The sequence below is a fragment of the Sciurus vulgaris genome (assembly GCF_902686455.1).
Source record: "Sciurus vulgaris genome assembly, chromosome: 1".
NCBI classification, from domain to species: Eukaryota; Metazoa; Chordata; class Mammalia; order Rodentia; family Sciuridae; genus Sciurus; species Sciurus vulgaris.
In genome coordinates this window covers 98,671,337-98,692,876 of record NC_136461.1, presented here as the reverse complement: position 1 = coordinate 98,692,876, position 21,540 = coordinate 98,671,337, and the positions used below count along the sequence as shown (strand labels likewise).

Here is a 21,540-nt window from a genome sequence, read left to right as displayed (position 1 = left end):
TGGTGAACACAAGCACAAATAATGTGTGTTGGATAAAATACGTGTACTGTTCACTGAAGCACAACTTCTATATACAGATCACCAGTGTACACCTCTATAGATTCTGACATATGTCTACTTCATGTAATCACCACCCATTTCAAGATATGGACCATTCCAGCATTCTACAAGTTCCCTTCAACAGGAAGCTACCACCCCATCAAGGTCAGCATTTATCTGACACTTACCCCTAGCACAATACAGTCATTTTCCGTGTTTTTCATTTTCATATAAATGGAAAGCTACCATTCGTACTTTTGTGTCTGGATCATTTTAAATAACATTACGTCTGTGAGGCTCATCCATGTATGTTGTCATGTACAGCATTAGTGCATTTATTTTATTTTATTTATTTATTTTTTGAAGATTCAAAATATATTATTAACAGCTACTACGAACAGTAAGATAGCTCAATTAGATTACCAAGCACAAAATCAACATACAAAAATCAGTATTTTACATATATTCAAACAATCTTTTGGAAGATTTAATGGAAAAAAAGAGATTTTATATATATAACAGTAACAAAAACTATATTAATATGTTTGTCAATAAAAATGTGAGGCCTATTAAAAATTAAAATTACAATATCACTAAAGGCAAAAAAATAGCCTTTCTACAAATATGACCATGTTATTGTGTAAATTACTTTGTAAATTTAACAAAATCTCAATGAAAACAGTTTTAAGCTATATCACCTGATGCTAAATTTAGTGGGAAAAAAACATGGAAGTGGACCAGCACTAAAACACATTAAGGCATTTTTAAAAGCCTAAATAATTTAAGAGTATCATACTGGTCTATTAGGAAAACAGAATGTCCAGAAGTAAGTACACTCAGATACATATAGAAATTGAATGTATAAAGATGACATCATTTCAAATCACTGGGTAAAAGAAGTAGTCAATAAATGTTATAGGGATAAATAAAGTAACATCCCTACCTTACCTCATATACCATGACAAATTCCATATGTACCAAAGGTATTTTTTAAATAACACAACCATTAAAAAATAAGAAAACTTGAAACTTTTTTCTTTACAAATCTGTAGGTAGCAAGAACTATCTAACTTTTCATGACTCAAACTCCCCAAGTCATAAATTATTTCACTGGTACTTATGTTACATAAAAATCAATTTTGGGGGCTGGGATCATGGCTTAGTGGTAGAGCACTTGCCTAGCATGTGTGAGGCACTGGGTTCGATTCTCAGCACTGCATACAAACAAATAAAAATAAAAAAAGGTTCATCAACAACTAATAAAAAATATTTTTTTAAAAATCAATTTTTTTATGGAAAGAAGCATCATAAACAAACTTTTAAAAAAGACAATTAAGGGAGATATTTACAGCTCATATCACAAAGAGTCATCCTTCATAACATGTAAATTGGCAATATCATAACCCTTTTGAAACAGAGAAAAAGGAAATAAAATTTGCTATTAATAAACAATGAGATAGTTAACATCACACATTAAAAAAGAGAAATGTAAATTAAAACTTTGGATAAAAGACCATTCTTCTCTCTCTCCATTGGCAAAAATCCAAAGTTAGCTAATATATTCTATTGATAGGACTCTGAAGGGGAAAGCATTTTCTCATGCATTCTGACAGTGGTGTGTTAAATTCACCCAGAATGATTGTGTTGTGGTCTATTTGATTCCTGGAATTGAGGATTTGTTTGATGTACATAGATGTACCGTTGTTTGGGGCATAAATATGTTATGTCTTCCTGATTTATGGTTCCCTTAAGCAGTATGAAATGTCCTTCTTTATCCCTTCTGACTAACTTTGGCTTGAAGTCCACTTTATCTGATATAAGGATGAAAACCCCCACTTTTTTACTGAGTCCTTGGGCGTGGTATATTTTTTCCCATCCTTTCACCTTTAGTCTGTGGATGTCCTTTTCTCTGAGATGAGTCTCTTGAAGGCAGCATATTGTTGGGTCTTTCTCTTTAATCCAAGTCTATGCCAGTTTATATCTTTTGATTGATGATTTTAGGCCATTAACATTCAGGGTTATTATTGAGATATGATTTGCATTCCCAGTCATTTGGGCTTATTTTTGGTTTTTAACTTGACTTGGTTTCTCCTTTGATTGTTTTTTCCTTTAAGGTAGTTCCTTCCTTTTCTGGCCTACATTGTTGTTTTTACTTTCCTCCTCATGGAATATTTTGCTGAGAATGTTCTGTAGCACTGGTATTCTATTTGTAAATTCTTTTAACTTTTGTTTATCATGGAAGGATTTTATTTTGTCTTCAAATCTGAAGGTTAGTTTTGCTGGGTATAGGATTCTTGTTTGGCAACCATGTTCTTTCAGAGCTTGAAATATGTTGTTCTAGTCCTTTCTAGCTTTTAGAGTTTGGACTCAGAAATCTGCTGATATCCATATAAGTTGTTCATTCCTTTGGTTTGTATCTCTGTGCCTTCCTCAATCCTGATAATTCTTAAATTTGGTCTTTTCATGATATCCCCTAGTTCTTGGAAATTCTGTTCATGATTTCTTACCTTCTTCTCTGTATGGTCAACTTTATTTTCAAGATTAAATATTTTGTTTTCATTGTCTGAGGTTCTGTCTTCCAAGTGATCCAGTCTGTTAGTTATGCTTTATTTGGTTTATTGTTTCCTTCTGTTTCAAGGATTGTTTGGTTTTTTTTTTTTTTTTCCAAGACTCTCTCTTTGGGGAGAGGTATAGGATGTAACAGTTAATGGGATAAGAAAAGAGTATATAGAAGTACTAGATCATAGGAACAATGAAAGTGGAATCAAAAGAAGTAGGTTGTTTGCATTGCATAAGACAAAGGAGAAAGATACTCTGAGGAAATAGGTAAACAAAAGGAAAAAAGAGAGTGGAAAATATAAAGAAATAAAAATTTAAAATATTTCAAAAAGGAGAAAAAAAAAACCTACACTATAATGGTCATTAACTATTCAAACTTCCCAGTCTTCAGTAGCCTGACACAAGAGGTACCTGACAATGAGCTTCCTGTCTCCAGCAGGCATCTCAGGATGGGATTTGCCTCACCTAAAAACAGCAGCTTCTGCTTCCAGGATAATCCAAGATGGCTACACTGGCTTCCAAAGGTGTTGGCAAATGGGGACCTACAGCACGGGGCATGGGTGCCAAGTACGTGTGGATTGTGGTCGGTTGGGCCAGGGGTCCTGGAGGCAGGACTTGGTCAGTAAGGCCAGGGTTTCTGCAGGTCCTGGCTGTTGTCCCAAAATGGTGGCAGCCATGTGTAGCCAAACTGTGGGTACTGCGACAGTAGACTTCTAAGCAACAGCAGGCAGCTGGTGATCCACTGGCCGTCTGCAGGTGGTCTGTAGACTACCAGCGGATGATCAGCAGGTGGACCGTGGGCAGTGGGTGATGGGTAGGTAAAAGGCAGGTGATGGGCAGGCAAGAGGCAGGCAAGTGGGCAAATGGCGATAGGTGGCAGTCAGTGAGCGAACTGGGTTCAAATGTAGTCCAAATGCTGGCAGACTGCAGGTGATCAAGATGGACAAAAGGGGTAAACAGCAGGGGATCGATAAGCAGTAGACTACCTCATAGAAAAAAAAATTTCCTCTGCTTGAAACCCGAGTTACAGAGCAACAAGGAATGCAGCCTCCCTCCAGTCGGTAATCTTGGATCTGCCAGTGCATTTATTTTTAACTGCAGCATACCTTGTCATAACATGAATAATGGAATTATATTAATAAACCATGATTTATTTGTTCATTCTTCGTTGACAGAATTTGTGTTGTGGTCAGTTGTGGTCTATTTAAAATCAAGCTGCTTTCAAATCTTGTTGTCCAGGTCTTACATGTCTTTTGGGAAACAAAAACATTCGTTCTTGTTGGGAAGGTTCCCAGGTCACAGGCAGTGGCATGTTTAGGTTTAGATGATGCTGCCAGCATTACAAAGTGATTGTCCCATCCACAATGTATGAGAGTTACAGTTATTCCATAAATTCATAACTACTGTCAGTTCACTGAATGTCAGCCATCCTAGTGAGTACACACCTGGATTCTATGATGTTAGTAACTACTCTGCTATGTAATTGTGTTTACCATATTTTTGTATGTTTATTGACCATTTGGACATTCATTTTTTAGAAACATCTGTTTAAGTCTTGACCCACTTTTGGATATGCTTTTCTAGAAATATAGCTTTTGAATAAGAGAACTTTCTTGATGAGCAACAGTATCTCTAATCCAAGTCTTCCCTGAATGTCTAATGCTTCAGTTTGGATCCTCAACATCCCTCAAAGGCTCATGTGTTAAAGGCTTGGGCACCAAGGTAGCACTATCAGGAGACAGTTGAACCTTTAGGAGACAGGGCCTAGTAAGAGGTACTTCACATCAGTTTTTCCACCAACTATATACTATCCTCATGTAACTATTTGCAGGCATGGGCACAGGTTATTGACACGGGCTAAGGACACAGGTTAAGTTGCTCAGGAGTGTTTGTTTTGGCTTTCAAAGGCATAAGGGTGTTTTGGAGCTTCTTTTTTGAGACTTGTTCAGTCTTTCTTTTTCTGTAATCTCCTAATTCCTGTCTCAGGATTAGAGGGAGAAAAAAGGGCTAATAAGGTCTTGGGTATGACAGGGGAGTGGAAAGGAGGAAAAAAAGATGAAAAGATGGTGCCAGAGCTGCAGGGTATCTGGCTGCTCCCCAGGGCCCTGGCAGCAGGAAGAGAACAGGCTCCTTACTCCTTGATCCTATCCTTTCAAGGCCCTATTTGTTGCCCCATGTGGCCACCTTTGTGTACACAGGTCTTGGGAGGAAGCGGCTGGACTTCATGTAGGCAGAGATCTTCTTCAGGCCCTGCAAGTGGGAGAAAGAAAGCAGAGCTCAGGACTGCCGAGGTTCAGAGAGGTTAAGTGACTTCCTCATGCTCACACAGCTAATAGATGGTACAGACTGAATGCAGCCTGGCTCTGTATTGCTGATTCTGTGCTCTCTCTGCTGCACTACTCACCTCCCCTTCCCACCAGAGGCCCTGTCCCTCCTGTGTGCACAAACAATCTCCTTTTCCACAGGAGCCTCCCTCTTGCCTCTTGAACACAGAGGAAGCAGGACAAAGGGCAGCTTGGCAGAGATCCCAGATCACTCACCCAGTGACTCAGCAAAACCTGGATGACAGTATATAGATTAAAAGTGGACCTGCAAAGGACCACTCTAATCTTCCCCCTAAAGCAGAAAGTCCGAACTTTTCCACCTTGTACCTAAGTCCAATCTCACTGTGCCCCAAACTACCTCATCTCCAGCCCTGCTACATGAGACCAGGCAGTATAAAAGCCTGGTGTGCTTACGGGCCTCCTTAAGAGGACAGGGACTGCACAGATGCTTTCTAAGGGGTTCAATGCAAATCAGGACTGCCTACGCCAAAAGGATCAAGCCACACTGGGCTCAGGCCATAGCCCTCAGCTTCCTACACTCCTCACTCCGAGGCTGAATCCAACCCTTGCACAATTCCCAAGGCTATTTGGCCTGGACCAAAACCAGAGCTGGTAAGAACTAGCTGAGACAGCACATTTCTAGATGAGGAGCGGGAAAAGGGAAACAGATCCCAGGCTGAAACACTGAATCTGCTAAAGAGCTTGTGTTGGTGATAAACAAGTGGACCTGGGGTGACCCCTAATTGGCTCTGAGGTGAGGTGCAGGCTGTGCTCCCCAGAACACAGGTGGTACCAGGGACATTTCACAGTCTGATGCCTACTGTTTCCTGCTCCACTCAGTCCTGGGATGGGGAAATCTTTGCCTGCCCCACTGGGACACACAGCAGACCTCACATGGAGGAAAACATCACTGAAAATAAGTGCACGAGTGAAAAGTAAGTGTATGACCCCATTTCACAGATGGAACACTTAGAACATTGAAAAGAAGAAAGAGAGGTCAAGAGAGAGGCAAGGTTCGCCTCGCAAGCACAAGGCCCTGGATTCAATCCCCAGCACTGCAAAAAAAAAAAAGAGAGAGACAAGGAAAGTCCACACCATACAACACTTCAGGATGAAGTCCCCTAAACAAGCGCCAATGTATATATTCAATTCAGCACCAACTTCAGCCCTGGGGGCTCAGTGTGTCCCCAGAAGGGGGACCAAGTAGTGCAAAGCATTCTGCCTTTTGGCATAAAATATATCCACTGACCAGTGTCCTTGGAAGCTATAAGCTGACATGGTGCCTAGCCCAGCCTCCAGTAGCACTGAGACCTTGAGCAAATGGCTAACCCTCTACACTTTGTTTCCTTATCTGTCCAAAGAGACTGATAATTCTATCCACCTGCAGGAATGTTGTAATGATATATTTGAACAATAAATGCAAGGTGATAAGCATAGGTCCTGACACAAAGCCAGTGCTCAATAAATGCTAGCAGTTCTTGAATCCAGCTCCATGACTAAGAAAACATCACAGAAGGAGAAAAGGAAAAGTTGACAGCCAAGAGGAAGGAAAGAGGAATCACCTCAAAGCGGGATATGAAGTCCTTCAGGTTTGAAAACTCATTCAGGCATTTGGGCTCAAATATTCGGTGCAGGTCAAGTATATCATAAGCAAGGAAATCCACAAAGGTAATCTGCAGAAAGCCAATGATGAGTGGGCATGAAATTTGGTACCCTGGAAAGAGTGACAAGTTCCAATTTCTTCGCTTTTTACCTTATCACCAACAAACCATGGCTGCTTCCCCAGGAACTGTGAAAAGAGCTTCATCATCTCTGGAAGGCCCTCCAAGTACTCTGGCTTCAGTTTCTCCTGAATCAGAAAATAGTTGTCACTACCCTAAGAAATAAGTTCCCGGGCAGTGACAAGGCTCAACATTTCTGTACATGGCCCCAGCTATCCCTGAGTGAAAAACCATCTTACCTAAAATGGTGACTGAGTCACTATCCAGTTTTTTTTAATTTAATAAACTGGCATTTATTGATTCCTATGGGATACCTGACCCCATGCTTTAGAGGTGATAGTACATCAGAAAAGAATAGAACATTATCTCCAATGGGACGCTCTTACTATCACCTGTGGGTTTGACCCATGAGTGCCCTGAGCACCTGGCAGGCTCTGGACTCAGATGTTAGGTGGTATCAAAAAAGCATGAACCAAGGGGCTGGGGAGATAGCTTATTCGGTAGAGTGCTTACCTTGCAAGCACAAGGTCCTGGGTTCGATCCCCAGCACCCAAAAAAAAAAAAAAAAAAAAAAAAAAAAAAAGCATGAACTGAAAGAGCCCAGGAGAGATGAAAGTTCTACCAAGAAGGTTCCAGAAGAATGAAATACATATTTGAGTTTCTCCCATAAAGCAAGGAATATTCGAGGCTGATAGGAAAGAGGAAGAGGAACTTCTGGCTGACCCTGAGTTGCCTAATAGAAAAATTGATTCATGTGGGTATGCAGGAGAGAGCATCAAGGAACACTTGGGTGAAGGTCAAAACTCAAGGGTTCCATAACAATCCATTATTTATACTTCTTTTTCTCATAGATTAAGTATGTGTATTTCATAAGGAGACACATGACATAAACCAGCTGGGAAAGGGCCCACGGCAGAGATAAAAAGTGGAAAGAATTCCAAAAATTTGAATTTATTCTCTAGGAAGTAAATGTTCACCCTGAGGAGTTTGGAATGTACCCTAGATTGGTGGGGATTGAATAAAAGTGTTCATTTGATACAATCTCATGTTACAAGGGACACTGACAGCAGCATGGAGAATATTCTGGAGGAAAAGCAGCACTAAGGAGTTCAAAAGCAAAACAAGACTCATCTAGAGGGGAATCTAGGAGTCTAGAATCCTGATCCAAATCCTGCCTGGTTCAGTGAGGGTTGGGGTGGTCATCAGATGACTTACAAAGTCTGGGCTATAGCAGACTCTAGCCAGCTGATTGGAGATGTCCATAGCCTGGTTCTCCAAAATGTCCACACGAATCTTCTCCTCTTCTGTCTCCCCACCTGCAGCCCACACAACAGAGACATACCCTCAGGCTCCATCCCAGGCAAGCCACTGACCTCCACACCCTGCAGCCAGCCCCACTCACACAGGTTGTGCTTGCGGGCAATGTAGCGCAGGATGGCGTTGCTCTGGGTGATCCTGTGAATTCCATCAATCAAATAAGGAAGCTGGATGGACAACCAGGGATGGTCAGGTGAGATGCTAGGATCCAGTCCCCCTTCCCTGAGTTAAGGACATGTGAGACCTGGTACTTGGTGTATCTGGCCTGTAGTGATCACTACATATACATACTGTAGAATAAATGAATGATCTGGGACACAGACAATCATAAAAAGACGGTGTAGACACCCAGAATTAAGAGTAGTTGAGCAGAAACACTGATCTTGATTCTCTAATCCGGGACACAGAGATAAGAAAGGGATGACTTCACTTCTCCCAATCACCTCATCCTCTGCACCTACATTGGGAAAGTCCAGGCCCAGCTTGAATTTCTCATTCAGCCACTGGCTTCTGTCATAGTCAGGAGCTGTGGAGGAGAAGATGATCGGAAAGTAAACCTCCCTGAGTCCAACGCTCCTTCCTCAGGACCCTCCCAAGGTATCATGGGCAAGACCACTAGGAGGGTGGATCTGGAATCTCAGCCACTACGTCTCACATTCCAAGGTTACAGGGAGTGATGAATGCTTGTAAGACCGTGACCCCAACATGACTGAGGATTACAAAATGTTTCGGCAAGGGCTAAGGGGAACCCAACAAGATCACAGATAGAGAGGATCCAGCACACCACTCCCCAAGTCCTGCCTCGGAAGACCACACTGCATACTCAAGGAGGTTTCTGGGAAGGGGCAGGCTCTAAGTGCATCGGGAGGAGTTCTGCAGAGCTGAGCAACAGGAAGCCAGGCCATGGGTTGCTGAGCACCAATCAGAAGGAGCCTGGACTGGAGTCTAAACAGGAGGGTGACATTACCATCCCCCATCGTGTATCTCTTCTCGTCATAGCTTGAGTCTGTGTATTCCAGGAGCAGACGGATGGCGTGAGCCAGCTGGGACAGATGGCCATGGCAGAGGTCAGAGATGGAGGGACGATGACTTCACCTCCTCCAGAGAGCCTCCCACCTACATCTAACAACACCCGCCCCCTCCCCCGCCAGCACACGTGTGCGCACGCATGAGCTCGCAGTGCGGGAACTCCTCAGACAGGCAGAGGTCTCCAGCAAATCCTGCAGGGGGTCCAATCTCCTACAAGCCGCCCCCACCTCCTCCACACGTCTCCAGCCCCACGCCACCACCCCCCTCACGTGCCAGGCTCACCCCTCGGATGTCCCAGTAACCCAGTATCGTGGGCATGGTGCGGGTGTTATGGAGGAGCCGATTGACCTCTACGGGACCGGGCTATGACTTCGTTTTAGCTCACTGCAACGGCAAGGGCGGGACAGAGCGGTGGGTCCCGTCCCGCCCCTCACACCCTTAGGGGCCGCATTGCCCAGTTCCGGGAAGAGTAAGATCCGATTCCGCCTCTAGCCCCGCCCAGCGACTCCCGACCCTACACTTTGCTGGGTTCTGGGGAGAAGGCAGTGCGCTGGGAGCGTGGCTAATTGGTGACTGACCTAAACCTCTTGTCCCTTCCTGGCCCTCCTCACATAGCTCAGCCCCTGGATTGTCCGTTTCCCGCAGGTTGTAGGAGGCTCAGGCTGCCGGAGTCAGGTCATAAGAGGTACTCCCAACCCGAAAGCTTTAATTTGGCACTTCGCCCCTATTAAATCATACAAGCCTTGGTCTGCAAAGTTCTGCCGATTTGGGTTGTTCAGACGTGATGTTTCTGGGGCTGGCCGACTATGGTCCCCATTGCAAAAGCATCCCACCAATCAGACAAAGCTGATCTCTCAGGCTCCAAGTCTGGGTCCTGGCTCAGTAGTGGCCTCTAGCTTCAAAGTGTATTCTTTTGTAGGTTTGCACACTGAGCCGATGGTACCATCCATACATACTAGTGCTTAGTCCTACTAATAATCACGTGTTACCTAAAGGATTTGGCCAATTTCTTTATTGTGTGGACATCATAGTGTATGTGTACAGACCTAGAGGGCATAAGTCAATCACTTGAGGTAGCCTCTTTGATTCAATCAAGAGGAGAGAACATGAGATGAATGAAGCTGCTGCCAGTATAACATGGTATTCTACAGTTAGTATTTTTTACGTAAGTTGAAAGAGTATAGTCTAAATTAACCATAGTAAATACATACACCAGTAACATTTATTATCATTTTTAAGTATTATGTACTGTGCCCATTGTATATGCTCTTTTTTTTAGGGGGGTCCATGTTTTGAGACAGTCTCACTATGGTGACCAGGCTCATCTTACACTGATGGACTCAAGTGATCCACTGGCCTCAGCCTGGGGAATAGCTGGGACCACAGGCCAACGCTACCACCTTGGGTTTGTGCGTGTTATTCTTTCATATAGTTGTCAGCACAATTGGTTTGTTTATACCTGCTAAATCTAATTGTTTAACATTTTTCTTTTAACATCAGCATGATGACCTACACTCTACTTCCCTCCTTCTTGGTTTATAAAAACACTAAGATATGTGCCACCCCCCACCCCCGCCACCCGCCCTCACAGCGTTCTTACCTGACTGCCAGTCTTCAATAGCCAGATTACAGTCAACTGGAGGGACTATTAATTAATGAGTAATGCACTGTGCCCTGACATTAAGAGGGCTACAGCATCACTAACCAATAGGAATTTTTAAACTTCACTATAATTCTATGGAATCACCTTCATCCATGGAGTCTTTGACCAAACATGGTTAAGTGACAGTGTGACTACACTTATCGTATATTGAGTGTCCCATTTCAAGTTTTATACATCTTGACCTGGGAAAGATAAAATTTTTAAATCCAACTGAGAAAATGTTTTTTTAAAGCCAACATTAATTAGAACAACTATGAAAGAACAGACACTGTTACATTAGTATTCATTAATTTGATCACTCCTTTATTTAAAAAAGCAATGTCAGTATATTGGAGAAAAGATGGCCTATTCAACAAATGGTGCTGGGAAACTGGAAATCTATATGCATCAAAATGAAATTAAACCCCTATCTCTCACCCTGCACAAAGCTCAACTCAAAATGGATCAAGGCCCTAGGAATTAGACCAGAGACCCTGCACCTAACAGAAGAAAAAGCAGGCCCAAATCTTCATCATGTTGGCATAGGACCTGCCTTCCTTAACAAGAATAAAGTGCAAGAAATAAAATCAAGAATTGATAAATAGGATGGATTCAAACTAAAAAGCTTCTCTGCAAAGGAAATAACAACATGAAGAGAGTGCCTACTGGATGGGAGAAAATCTTCACCACATGCACCTCAGATAGAGCACTAATCTCCAGGATATATAAATAACACAAAAAACACCAAAAAAGCAAATAACCCAATCAATAAATGGGCTAAGGAACTGAGCAGACAACTTCACAGAAGAAGATATACAGGTGATCAACAAATATATGAAAAAATGTTCATCATCTCTGGCAATTAGAGAAATGAAAATCAAAACTCTTCTAAGATTTCATCTTATGCCAGTCAGAATGGCAATTATCAAGAATACAAGCAACAGGGCTGGGGAGATAGCTCAGTCAGTAGAGTGCTTGCCTTGCAAGCACAAGGCCCCGGGTTCGATCCCCAGCACCAAAAAAAAAAAAAAGAATACAAGCAACAATAAGTGTTGGTGAGGATGTGGGGGGAAAGGTACACTCATACATTGCTGGTGGGACTGCAAATTGGTGCAACCACTCTGGAAAGCAGTATGGACACTCTTTCCAAAACTTAGAATGGACCCTCCATTTGACCCAGCTGTCCCATTCCTCAGTTTATACCCAAAGGACTTAAAATCAGCATACTACAGTGACACAGCCACATCAATGTTTGTAACAGCTCAATTCACAATAGCTAAATTGTGGAATCAACCTGGATGCCCTTCAATAGATAAATGACTAAAGAAACTGTGGTATATATACACAATGAAATATTACTCAGCCTTAAAGAAGAATGAAATTATGGCATGTGCAGGTGAATGGATGGAGTTGGAGACTATCATGCTAAGCAAAGTAAGCCAATCCCCCAAAACCAAAGGCTGAATGTTCTCTCTGTTAAGTGAATGCTGATCCATAATAGGGGATGGGGAAGGCAAGGGAAGAATGGAGGAACTTTGGATTTGGCAGAGGGGAGGGAGGGGCAGAGAGGAGGGATGGGAGTGGAAAAGATGGTGGAATGAGATGGACATTATTACCCTATGTACGTGTATCATTGCACAAATGGTGTGACTCTACACCGTGTACAACCAGAGAAACGAAAATTTGTGCTCCATTTGTGTACAGTGAGTCAAAATGCATTCTGTTGTCATGTATGACTAATTAGAACAAAAAAAAGAATAATGAGCAAATTAATCATAAACCAGATTTTTCTCTTCAAATATTGCCATTTTTTAAATTTGAGGTTAAATTCCTGTGAAATTTAGACTCTTTACAAGTATTACCCTGAATAAATGAGTGAACAAATTAGGGGGAAAAAAGAGCAATATCAAGCGCAAGCCTATAATCCCAGCTGCTTGTGAGGCTGAGGCAGGAAGATCACAAGTTCATGATCCATCTCAGCAATTTCATGAGACCTTGTCTCAAAATAAATTTTTAAAAGGCTGTGGACATAACTCAGTGTTAGAGCACCCCTAGGTTCACCCCTCAGTACCACACACACACACACACACACACACACATACACATACACACACACGCGGTTGTTGAGTTTCTACCACAGTTAGGCCCCATGGATAAGACAGTTCCTCAAGTAGACTGTACATTGGCTATTAGAGTCTAGAAGTCATACAAGGACTACTGGGAGGATGTTTTGAAAATATAGGACTTGTCTTAGTGTTTTTATAAACTGAGGAGAGAGGCTAAGTGCAGGCCACGCTGGTGTTCAAAGAAAAATGTTAGACATGGGCTGGGGAGATAGCTCAGTTGGTAGAGTGCTTGCCTGGCAAGCACAAGGCCCTGGGTTCAATCCCGGCACCGCAAAAAAAAAAAAAAGAAAAGAAAAGTCAGACAAATTTAGTAGAGTTTGGGCACAGAATGATTTATGAACCGGATGACACTTGGAATCAGGAGAGGTTGAGAGCACCCCCACCCCAGCAATATTTATTGTGGGCAGGCAATATTTATCTTGAGAAAAAGGAAATGTCATACAGGAAACAACTTGAGGGGTCACAGTTCAACATTTGCTTTTCATGGACATAGTTTTATGAGTTGGCAACCTGTGGTTGACTGAACCTTGGCTGCTGTGATTTGCTGAAACTCAGCTACCTGTCACAAGAATACACTCCATTAGGTAGCTTAACACAAATTAAGAGTAAGGATTCTGAGGAGCAGGTAAGATGGATCTCAGAGCACAAAGGCCCCTTCACAGAAGGACAACTGTGCACAAGAAAGGGAAGCACTAGATCAGAAGGCTTTCAAAGGTGGGTCCCAGGGGCCAGGAAGATATCACAAGGGTTGACATGAGTCTCTGAAAGGTACTAGGGAGCATTGGGATTAGGGACACTGGAAAATGGTACCCTTCATCATAAAGTATGTTCTGTGGTTATTGAGAAGAGTATTCATGCCTGTTGATTTCTAGTTGGCTTATTGTTATTCAAGTCCTCTCTTTCCTTGTTTATCTTCTTTCTGCCTGTCCCACACATTATTAAGAGTGGGTAATTGATGCCTCCCACTGTTATTGTCTATTTTTCCATTCAAGCTTGCCAGTTTTTGCTGCATGTGTCTTGTTATTCTATTCCCACTGTGGGGGATGTAGCCTGTATGAAAAGGAATTAGTTATCCCTGCCCCCTCCAGAAGTTCTTCCAAATATTGTACTTGCCTCCTTTTGTGGGGGTGGGGGGTCTAGGTATGTTTTTTACGTAAAGTTGATATCAGTGAAATGGTAGTTTAAAATGTCTGTAAATCTCTAACAAATGGTTGAGGGTAAATGAGTGTGCAGGAGAAGGTGTAAGCCTGAGTCACCCACAAGATTGTATCTTAGTGGAACACAGATTACCCTGGGAGTAGTATTTGTTATCATAGAAGTGAATCACTTTTATGTCCCTTGAGATGGACAAAGTCTCAGAGTGGAATTAATCAGTTCCTGCAAAACAGGCTGAGATGTCTCTGAAGAGAGCAAACAACTGTGGCAGCCAGAATAGCCCCAATATTAGTCCTAATCAATTGGTCCAGCCAATAGGACTGTAATGACCTCAGCAGGAGCACCGAGTTCTACAAGAGTGCAGGCTGGAATTAATGATGTTGGGGAAACATAATAACTATAAGGAGCCTGTGAGAGGGAAGTTTCCTTTTGAAATTTTTTAAAAAGAATGGCTATTAAATTTTTGTCAGCAGGTTCAGGAGAAAGTGACAGGTCTAGCAATTGTTAGAAAGGCAGCAATGCTCTGGGAGAAACATACAAGAAAGTTTTGTTTTCTCTTAAGTGGTAGACGCAGAATACAAGGGTGAGAAAGAAGAAAGAAGAAAGAGAAGGATGAAAATAAGTACGATAAGGTTTTAGAGGGCTTCAAAGTGGAATAAAAAGGTGAAATCGTAAAAAGGGAATTGAGTAGAAATAGTAATCTTGATTCAAAGTCTGGGGAAGAAGCTGTCACCTCTGAACTAAGCATCTTCTGGAAGATTCTAAGAATCTCAGTTAAGATTTCCAATGGAATGAGTGTGTTAGTAGTCCATATTCTATTTCTTTTGAGTTGAGAACCATTAACCTAAGAATCAATACTTTGGAGTCTCACTGCTATCAGTTGTTAATAGTACCTGATAAAATTCTTTTCAATGAGGCTCAAGGGCAGTTTTTGTCAGGTCTTTCCTGAACACTGAATCTCTTGGTGTAGATCATAGGTAGGTGGTTTGGCAGTGCACCTTGGATCTGTTGATGATAAAGATAGAGGTATCATCCTTTGTGATTCTTAATCGTATTTCACTGTAAAAGCGTAGAATCTAAGATTGGGGATGAAATTTTCAAATACCTAGACCAGCCTGTTATTAATTCATAAGGAGATAACCCGTGGGCCCCAGAGAAGGTCAATTTTGTACTCATTAAAACTAATGGTAATATTTTAGACCTCAGGAGTTTAAGGAAGTTTTGTTGACTTTAGTTTTGCAATTCTATCAGGTCTCTTTTTCCTGAGGACTGTCAATGATAAGGACGGTAAAGTTTGGGGTAAAGGACAAACTTGAAAAGGTTCCTTAATAACAATACCAGTAAATTGCATGCCTCTGTCTTACTAGAAAGATTGGAAAGTTCCAGGATAGAAAACAAAACAAAAAAAAACAACTAAAAAACTTTAAACCACACTTAGAACTATAGCTCCCCAGCAAGGAAAACCTTTCACCCATCATGAGGGGAAAAACACCAAACAAAATAATCAGAAACATGTTTATAATCCATTGCAGGAGGTATTTGTATAAAGTGCATTTAGAAGTTAGAAGGGCCCTCAAAATCTTGGTTCTTGTCCTTTCCCACATTTAGATTTATTAGATCACATTGTTGACAGTAGGAGTTGTTTTGTGTAATACCTATAAAATTACCCCACCTGTATTGATTTATCTTGTTGCCCCCTGCTATAATGAGTAATATCATAAAGCATTTTTGCTAAGCTCCATTTTAAATTACTTGACATTATAAGTCAGTCATTCAGAGCACATAACCAGCATCCAAAACTTTCTGGTTTCTGTAATTTTCCACTTTTCCCCTTTTTTGAATCAGGGACTTGTTATGATGGTTAAAAATAGCCTCTGTGAGTTCCTCCAAGGCCTCTCTTTTCTATGAGATTATAGGAGCAATTATCTTGGTTAATGATGCTTTGTTTAGCATGATGGTCAGCTAAAGTATTGCTCACAGGTCTCTGTACTTAAATATTGTTCTTTACAACTTTATTAAAGCTATTTCCTTAGTAACAGCAAAACAGCTAAAGTTTTTATTTTAACCTGTTGTCCAATTTTCATTGAGTTTTGTCAAGGTTAGAAAACTCTTCATTTCCAAAGCATTGCACATTCACAGACTTCCCCAAATGTACATCTGTCCTGAGTTCCATGTGCTTGTTCATGTCTTAACCAATTGGCAGACCAGGTAAGGACAACTACATTAGCATCCAGATTTCAGTTCTGGAGTAGCATATATTTTACAGGTGAATGTAGGTCTGAGATAGCATTTTTAAATATTAATAAATAAAATTAAGGTTAGGACTATCTAAGGGAATTGCTAACAAAATGGCTTAAGAATATGTGAAAAAGGACTTCAAATTCACAGTGGTTTAAAAAAAAAAAAAAGAACTCTACTAACCTGGGTGTAAAATAACTTGAGTCATTTCACATGAAAGACCCAAATTCTAATTTTGCTCCTTTAGTCCCCTATTTTCCTAACAGAATATAATAAAGGATCTGTTAATATTTTCTTATCTGTATATATTTAGGCATACACAGATATATAAACATACAAGTAAGTAATACTTTAAAGCTTGTATTTTTATCACGTGATAACATGTAACATGAGGTCTTTGCTCTTAACAAAATTTTCAGTGCACAGTCCAGCATTGCTAACTGCAAGCACAATGTTGTATAGCAGCTTTACCCTGGATAACCAAAAGTTTCTACATCAAAAAGCAGCTGTCCATTTCCCACTCCCTCAACCCCTGGCAGCCACCTCCCTACTTTCCATTTCTATGAGTTTGCCTATTTTAGATGTCTCATATAAGTGGAAGGAAGCAATATTTGTTCTCTGTCTTGCTAACTTCACTTAGCATAATACCCTTCAGGTTCATCCAGGTTGTTGCATATTGAAAAATTTCTTTCTTTGTTAAGCCTAAATAATATTCCCTTGTATGTAGAGACAACATTTTCTTTATCCATTCATCCATGCAATAACATTTAGGTTGCCTTCATGTCTTGGCTATTGTGAATGATTCTGCAGTAATCAACGCAGTGTTAATGTCTCGTTAAGATGCTGGTTTTGATTCCTTAGGATTTACAGTAAGAATTGCAAGTTTGGGATTCTATGATAGTTGCACTTTTAAGTTTTTGAGGAATCACCACACTGTTGCCCATGCTGGCTGTACCATTTTCTATCTCTACCAACAACGTACGAGTGTTCCGATTTTCTCTCAACAGCACTTGTTATCTTTTGGAGATTTGTTTGTTTTTGTTTTTGACAAGTATTCTAACAGGTGCGAGATGATATTTCATTGTGGTTTTGATTTGTATTTCCCTCATATTAGTGATACTGAGAGTCTCTTAAAATAACTTGTAAGTCATTTGCATGTCTTCTTTGAAGAAATCTTTATTCCAGTCCTTTGCAAGGATGGTTCGGCATATGCAAATCAATTCATTTGATATACCACATTAATGGAGTGAGGTTTAAAAATCACATGACCATCTCAATAGATGCAGAAAAAGCATTTCAGAAAATTCAACAACTTTCATGATAAAAACTCAACAAACTAGTGATAGAAGAAATGTACATCAATGTAATAAAGTGTTTCCTCTAAGATAAGAAACAAGGCAGTGGAATCCGACTCTAGTCGTTTCAAAAAAGCTTATGCACAGCACAGGAAGCAATCAACAGAGTAATAGGTAGCTCCTACCCAAATGTGGATCACACTGTAACCACCATTCCAGACGCCATAATCCTGAACGTTGACATCCTCTGTTCCAGAAGGATACAGGCTAGAGAATGGCGGAGAAAACTGGAGGACGACTCTGCCCGCGGGACCCACGCCTGCCCCGCAACATCATGAGAAGACTGGTGAACCCCGACATCTCCCACGTTTACTAGATTCCATGGTTACCAGTAGACTGGGTTAGATTTAAGGAAAAGGTTCCTTGCAGAAGCCAGAGTTCCCGCCCCACTTCGGGCCATATCAACTCCGATGGCTCCCCCTGGTGGCTAAACGTGCAGGTCGCGGGCAGTGACAGGACCCGCGAGTTCCCTCCAACTGCGGAATCCGCTCCAGGCCTCGGGCAGATCCCATGCATGGAAATTGATTCAGCTGCTCTGGTCCGAGTGCTATTCACCTACTCCATTGCACTGCAAGGGCACGGCCTCTGTCCTCACGAAAGGGACAGTCCCTTAGGCACCACCTCGCAGTTACATTTCTTGGAGCTTTTCACTTTTTTGCCCAGGAACTTTAGCCACATCCCAGGATCAAGAAAACTAGGTATCCCTCCGTACCGCCCTAGGAAGTAGCATCAGAGAATAGTAACCACCGTTTATGGAATAACTGCTGGCTGACCACATTGCTCATTATTATTCTATTCCTTACCACCTCCCCATTAGATATATAGTAGTGTTGTTAGTCTCTTTTTACCAGTGAGAAGAGGCTGAGCTGGATGAATTGGTGCATGATTGTAATTCCAGCACTTTAGGAGGCTGAAGAAGGAGAATGATGAAACCGAGGCCAGCCTGGGCACCTTAGTAAGACCCATCTCAAAACAAAACAAAAAACAAACTGATGGGGCTGGGGATATTGCTCACAGTTGGTAGAGTGCTGCCTTGCATGCACAAAGCCCTGGGTTCAATCCCCAGCACCACCAAAAGAAAGAAAAAAAAAAAAAAAAAAAAAAAAAAAAAACATATTTAGGCTGATTTTTTTTGCAAGTCTTTTTAATTTCATTTCTGTGAAATTCATTTATCATACGAACGAGACATTTTAAAGTGAGCAATTCATAGGTTCACAATGTTGAGCAACCACCACCCTCTATCTAGTTTTTGTCACCCCCCCCCCCCCCCAAAGAACTCCATACCCTTTAGTCCCCTCCCCTCAGCCCCTGGAAACTCCTAATCTGTATTCTGTCTCTATGGATTTACTTATTCTAGATGATTCATGTGAATAGAGTCACACAATATGTCTGGTTTCTTTCACTTAGAATAATGTTTTCAAGGTTCAGCCACGTCATAGCCTGTATCAGACTTTTGTTCCTTTTTGTAACACAAGAATATTCCACTGTATGAAAACACCACATTTTGTTTATCCATTAATTTGTTGGATCCTTCAGGTTATCTTTGCCTTTTGGGTAATGTGAATAGTACTGCAGTGTACATGTGTGCCCATGTAATTGTTTGGGTACCAGTTTTCAGTTCTCTTGGGAACATACCTAGGAGTGGAAATGCTGGTTCACATATTAATTCTATGTTTAACTTTTTGAGGAACCACCAAACGGTTTTCCACAGTGACCCACCAACAATTACAAGGGTTCCAGTTTCTCCACATCCTCACCAATACTTGTTATTTTTTTCCATGTGTTTTCCTTATTATGGCTGTCCTAATGGGTCTGAAGTTGTACTGTGACTGACCTTCAGGTGAAATTATTTAAAATCAATTTTAAGAAAATAGCATGGCAGTGTGTAGATAGAGTAGTAAGACTGGAAAACCCAAGGCCCCCAGTGTGGAGTAGAAAAAAACGTGAACTTAGTGTAAGTTGTCACTCTCCACTGGCTCTAGCCACCCAGGCCAACCCCAATCCCAGTAAATCTCCTTTACTATCCCCTGACTCAAGGTGAGCTCCATTTCATTCTCTTTAGGGAAAGTGTCCTTAGTTAGAGAACGCTAATGTGTCCCTCACCTCAATGGCAGTGAGCTGACCACAGAGCGCTTAGTTCCCTTCATAAGCTAAGCCATGCCTGTGCCCATGAACTCCCTTACCAGGATCACCAGGGTTCCCAGGGCAGGTCTGTGGGCTAGGCCCCATCATGATCATTATTTTGTTTTTAACTTCTTACAGGAGAATAAAATACTTGCAGAAAAAGTGCACAAGTTATAAGTCTACATAGAGCTCAAGTATTTTCAGAAAGTCAACACTCTTGAGTAACCAGCACGCAGATAAAAACAGAACATTCAGCACCCCAACATATCCCCAAAAGTCTGTGCTATCCTAAGAGTGGGTTTTTGATGCCATAGACTAGTTCTACCTGGGGTTTACATGGTCATGTGGCAAGTACTTTTGGTGCTGGACTTCTTCCACACAACATTCATTCATGCCATTGGGTACAATGGTAATGTGTTCAGTTTCATTTCTACCTGGCATTTCATGGTATGATGCTACCACATGTATTCAGTCCTTCCAGGGTGCCTGTCAGACATTACTGAGCTATGAGGAAAGTGCTGCTATAACATAGGACATGCAGAGTTCTGTGTCACTGCCTTGATGAACCATTGAACTGAGTTCCACTGCCACCAGTCATGGCTGACAGCTCTGCTCCACTTTCTCACAGGAACAAGCTTTGTCCTTTATGCTATCGTGGTGGGTGTGTCTGGTAGCACCTTGGAGGCTTAATGTCCATTTCCCTGACTGCCAGTGAAGATGAGTGTCTCTCACTTGTTTAGTGACCATTTAGATGAGCGTTCCTGTGATACCTCTGACCAAGACCTCTGCTTATTTTCTATTTTAAGAAAGAATATAAAATTTTCTTTATTTTATAATTTACTTATAAATCTTATTTTTAGTTTTATTATTGATCTGTAAGACTTTTTTATCTAATCTGGATATGACCCTTTTTAAATCTAATCCCATTCTGTGACTTTCAGAAACTGAATTTCTTAAGCTTAATATAATTTATCAATTTTTTTCTCTTTCACAATTAGTGCTTTTTCTGTCCTGTTTAAGAAATCTTTGATTCCAAGGTCATCAAATGTCCTTCTATGTCTTCATCTAAAAGCAGAATTGTTCTAAAAATGGATCTTCAACACACCTGGAATTGCCCTGCCTGTAAGGTGTGTGTTCTGGAGATACTACCACAGGAGCTGCAACCGAGGCAGCAGCAGGGGAATTCCCATAAGGGACCGCGCCAAACTGTAGATGGGGCTGGTTAGGATTCCAAAGAAAGAAGCTCTAACCACCAGGGACAAAACATTGATGAGAACATGGATCAGAACAAAACATTGATGAGAACTACATAACAGTGATACAGCTTACCCTCAAGGTGGTTGGTGAGAAAAGGGATGGAGTTCTACCTAGCCATGTCCACAATGAGGGGGTTGGAGCACAGTATTAATATGGGGGTGTAAGGAATTTGGTTCAGGGATGGGGCTAGTTTCTACCTATTTCATCTTTTAGTGTTTCTAGTCACAACATAAACAAATTCATCAGTGCCTGGGAATATTTAAGGCCCCCACTTCGGTTCAGCAGACTCAGAGCCTGCCCAAGAGAGGCAAAGAGAACCTCCAGGGTCCATCCACTGGTCCAAAGGCCAAGGGCAATACTTTCCCCTTCTACTATGGCTTTTGGGATACAGATCACACACCAGAGGATGGGGTTGAGATACCCCCAGGATAGTCCCAGTATGCCTTTCTCCCTAGTCCCCTCTATGCTAGTTCTCCCAATCCTTGAGAGCGGGCCAAAGCCCACCTCTCCTTGGAGACTTGCCTGAGTGCCCCAGACCCCAGAGCTTCCTCACTGCACTGACCACCCACAGCCGAAAGAAGCCTTTGCCAGGGCTCCCAGCAAGTAACCTTGCCATGACCAGGCCTGGAGTGTGACAGTACTCAGGGGTGAAAT

At 41.7% G+C, this 21,540-nt stretch overlaps 1 protein-coding gene across 6 annotated transcripts in view; it reads right to left on the bottom strand.

Annotated features, from left to right (window-relative positions):
* The window catches only part of GSTM4 (glutathione S-transferase mu 4), a 77,825-nt gene extending 68,358 nt beyond the window's left edge, over nt 1-9,467 (bottom strand). For 2 of the 6 annotated variants that reach the window (XM_079150494.1, XM_079150495.1), the window contains exons 1-5: nt 9,272-9,444; nt 8,928-9,003; nt 8,422-8,486; nt 8,046-8,127; nt 7,859-7,959 (exon numbers count right to left, since the gene is read on the bottom strand). In XM_079150494.1, the coding sequence (XP_079006620.1) occupies nt 7,859-7,959; nt 8,046-8,127; nt 8,422-8,486; nt 8,928-9,003; nt 9,272-9,307 (360 nt within the window). In that variant the 5' untranslated portion in view covers nt 9,308-9,444. Of the gene's footprint in view, nt 1-4,381; nt 4,849-6,484; nt 6,596-6,675; nt 6,772-7,858; nt 7,960-8,045; nt 8,128-8,421; nt 8,487-8,927; nt 9,004-9,271 lie in introns of those variants that run through there. The other 4 variants (XM_079150492.1, XM_079150493.1, XM_079150496.1 and 1 more) reach the window with 4 other exon arrangements.
* Between the last annotated feature and the right edge of the window lie 12,073 nt (nt 9,468-21,540).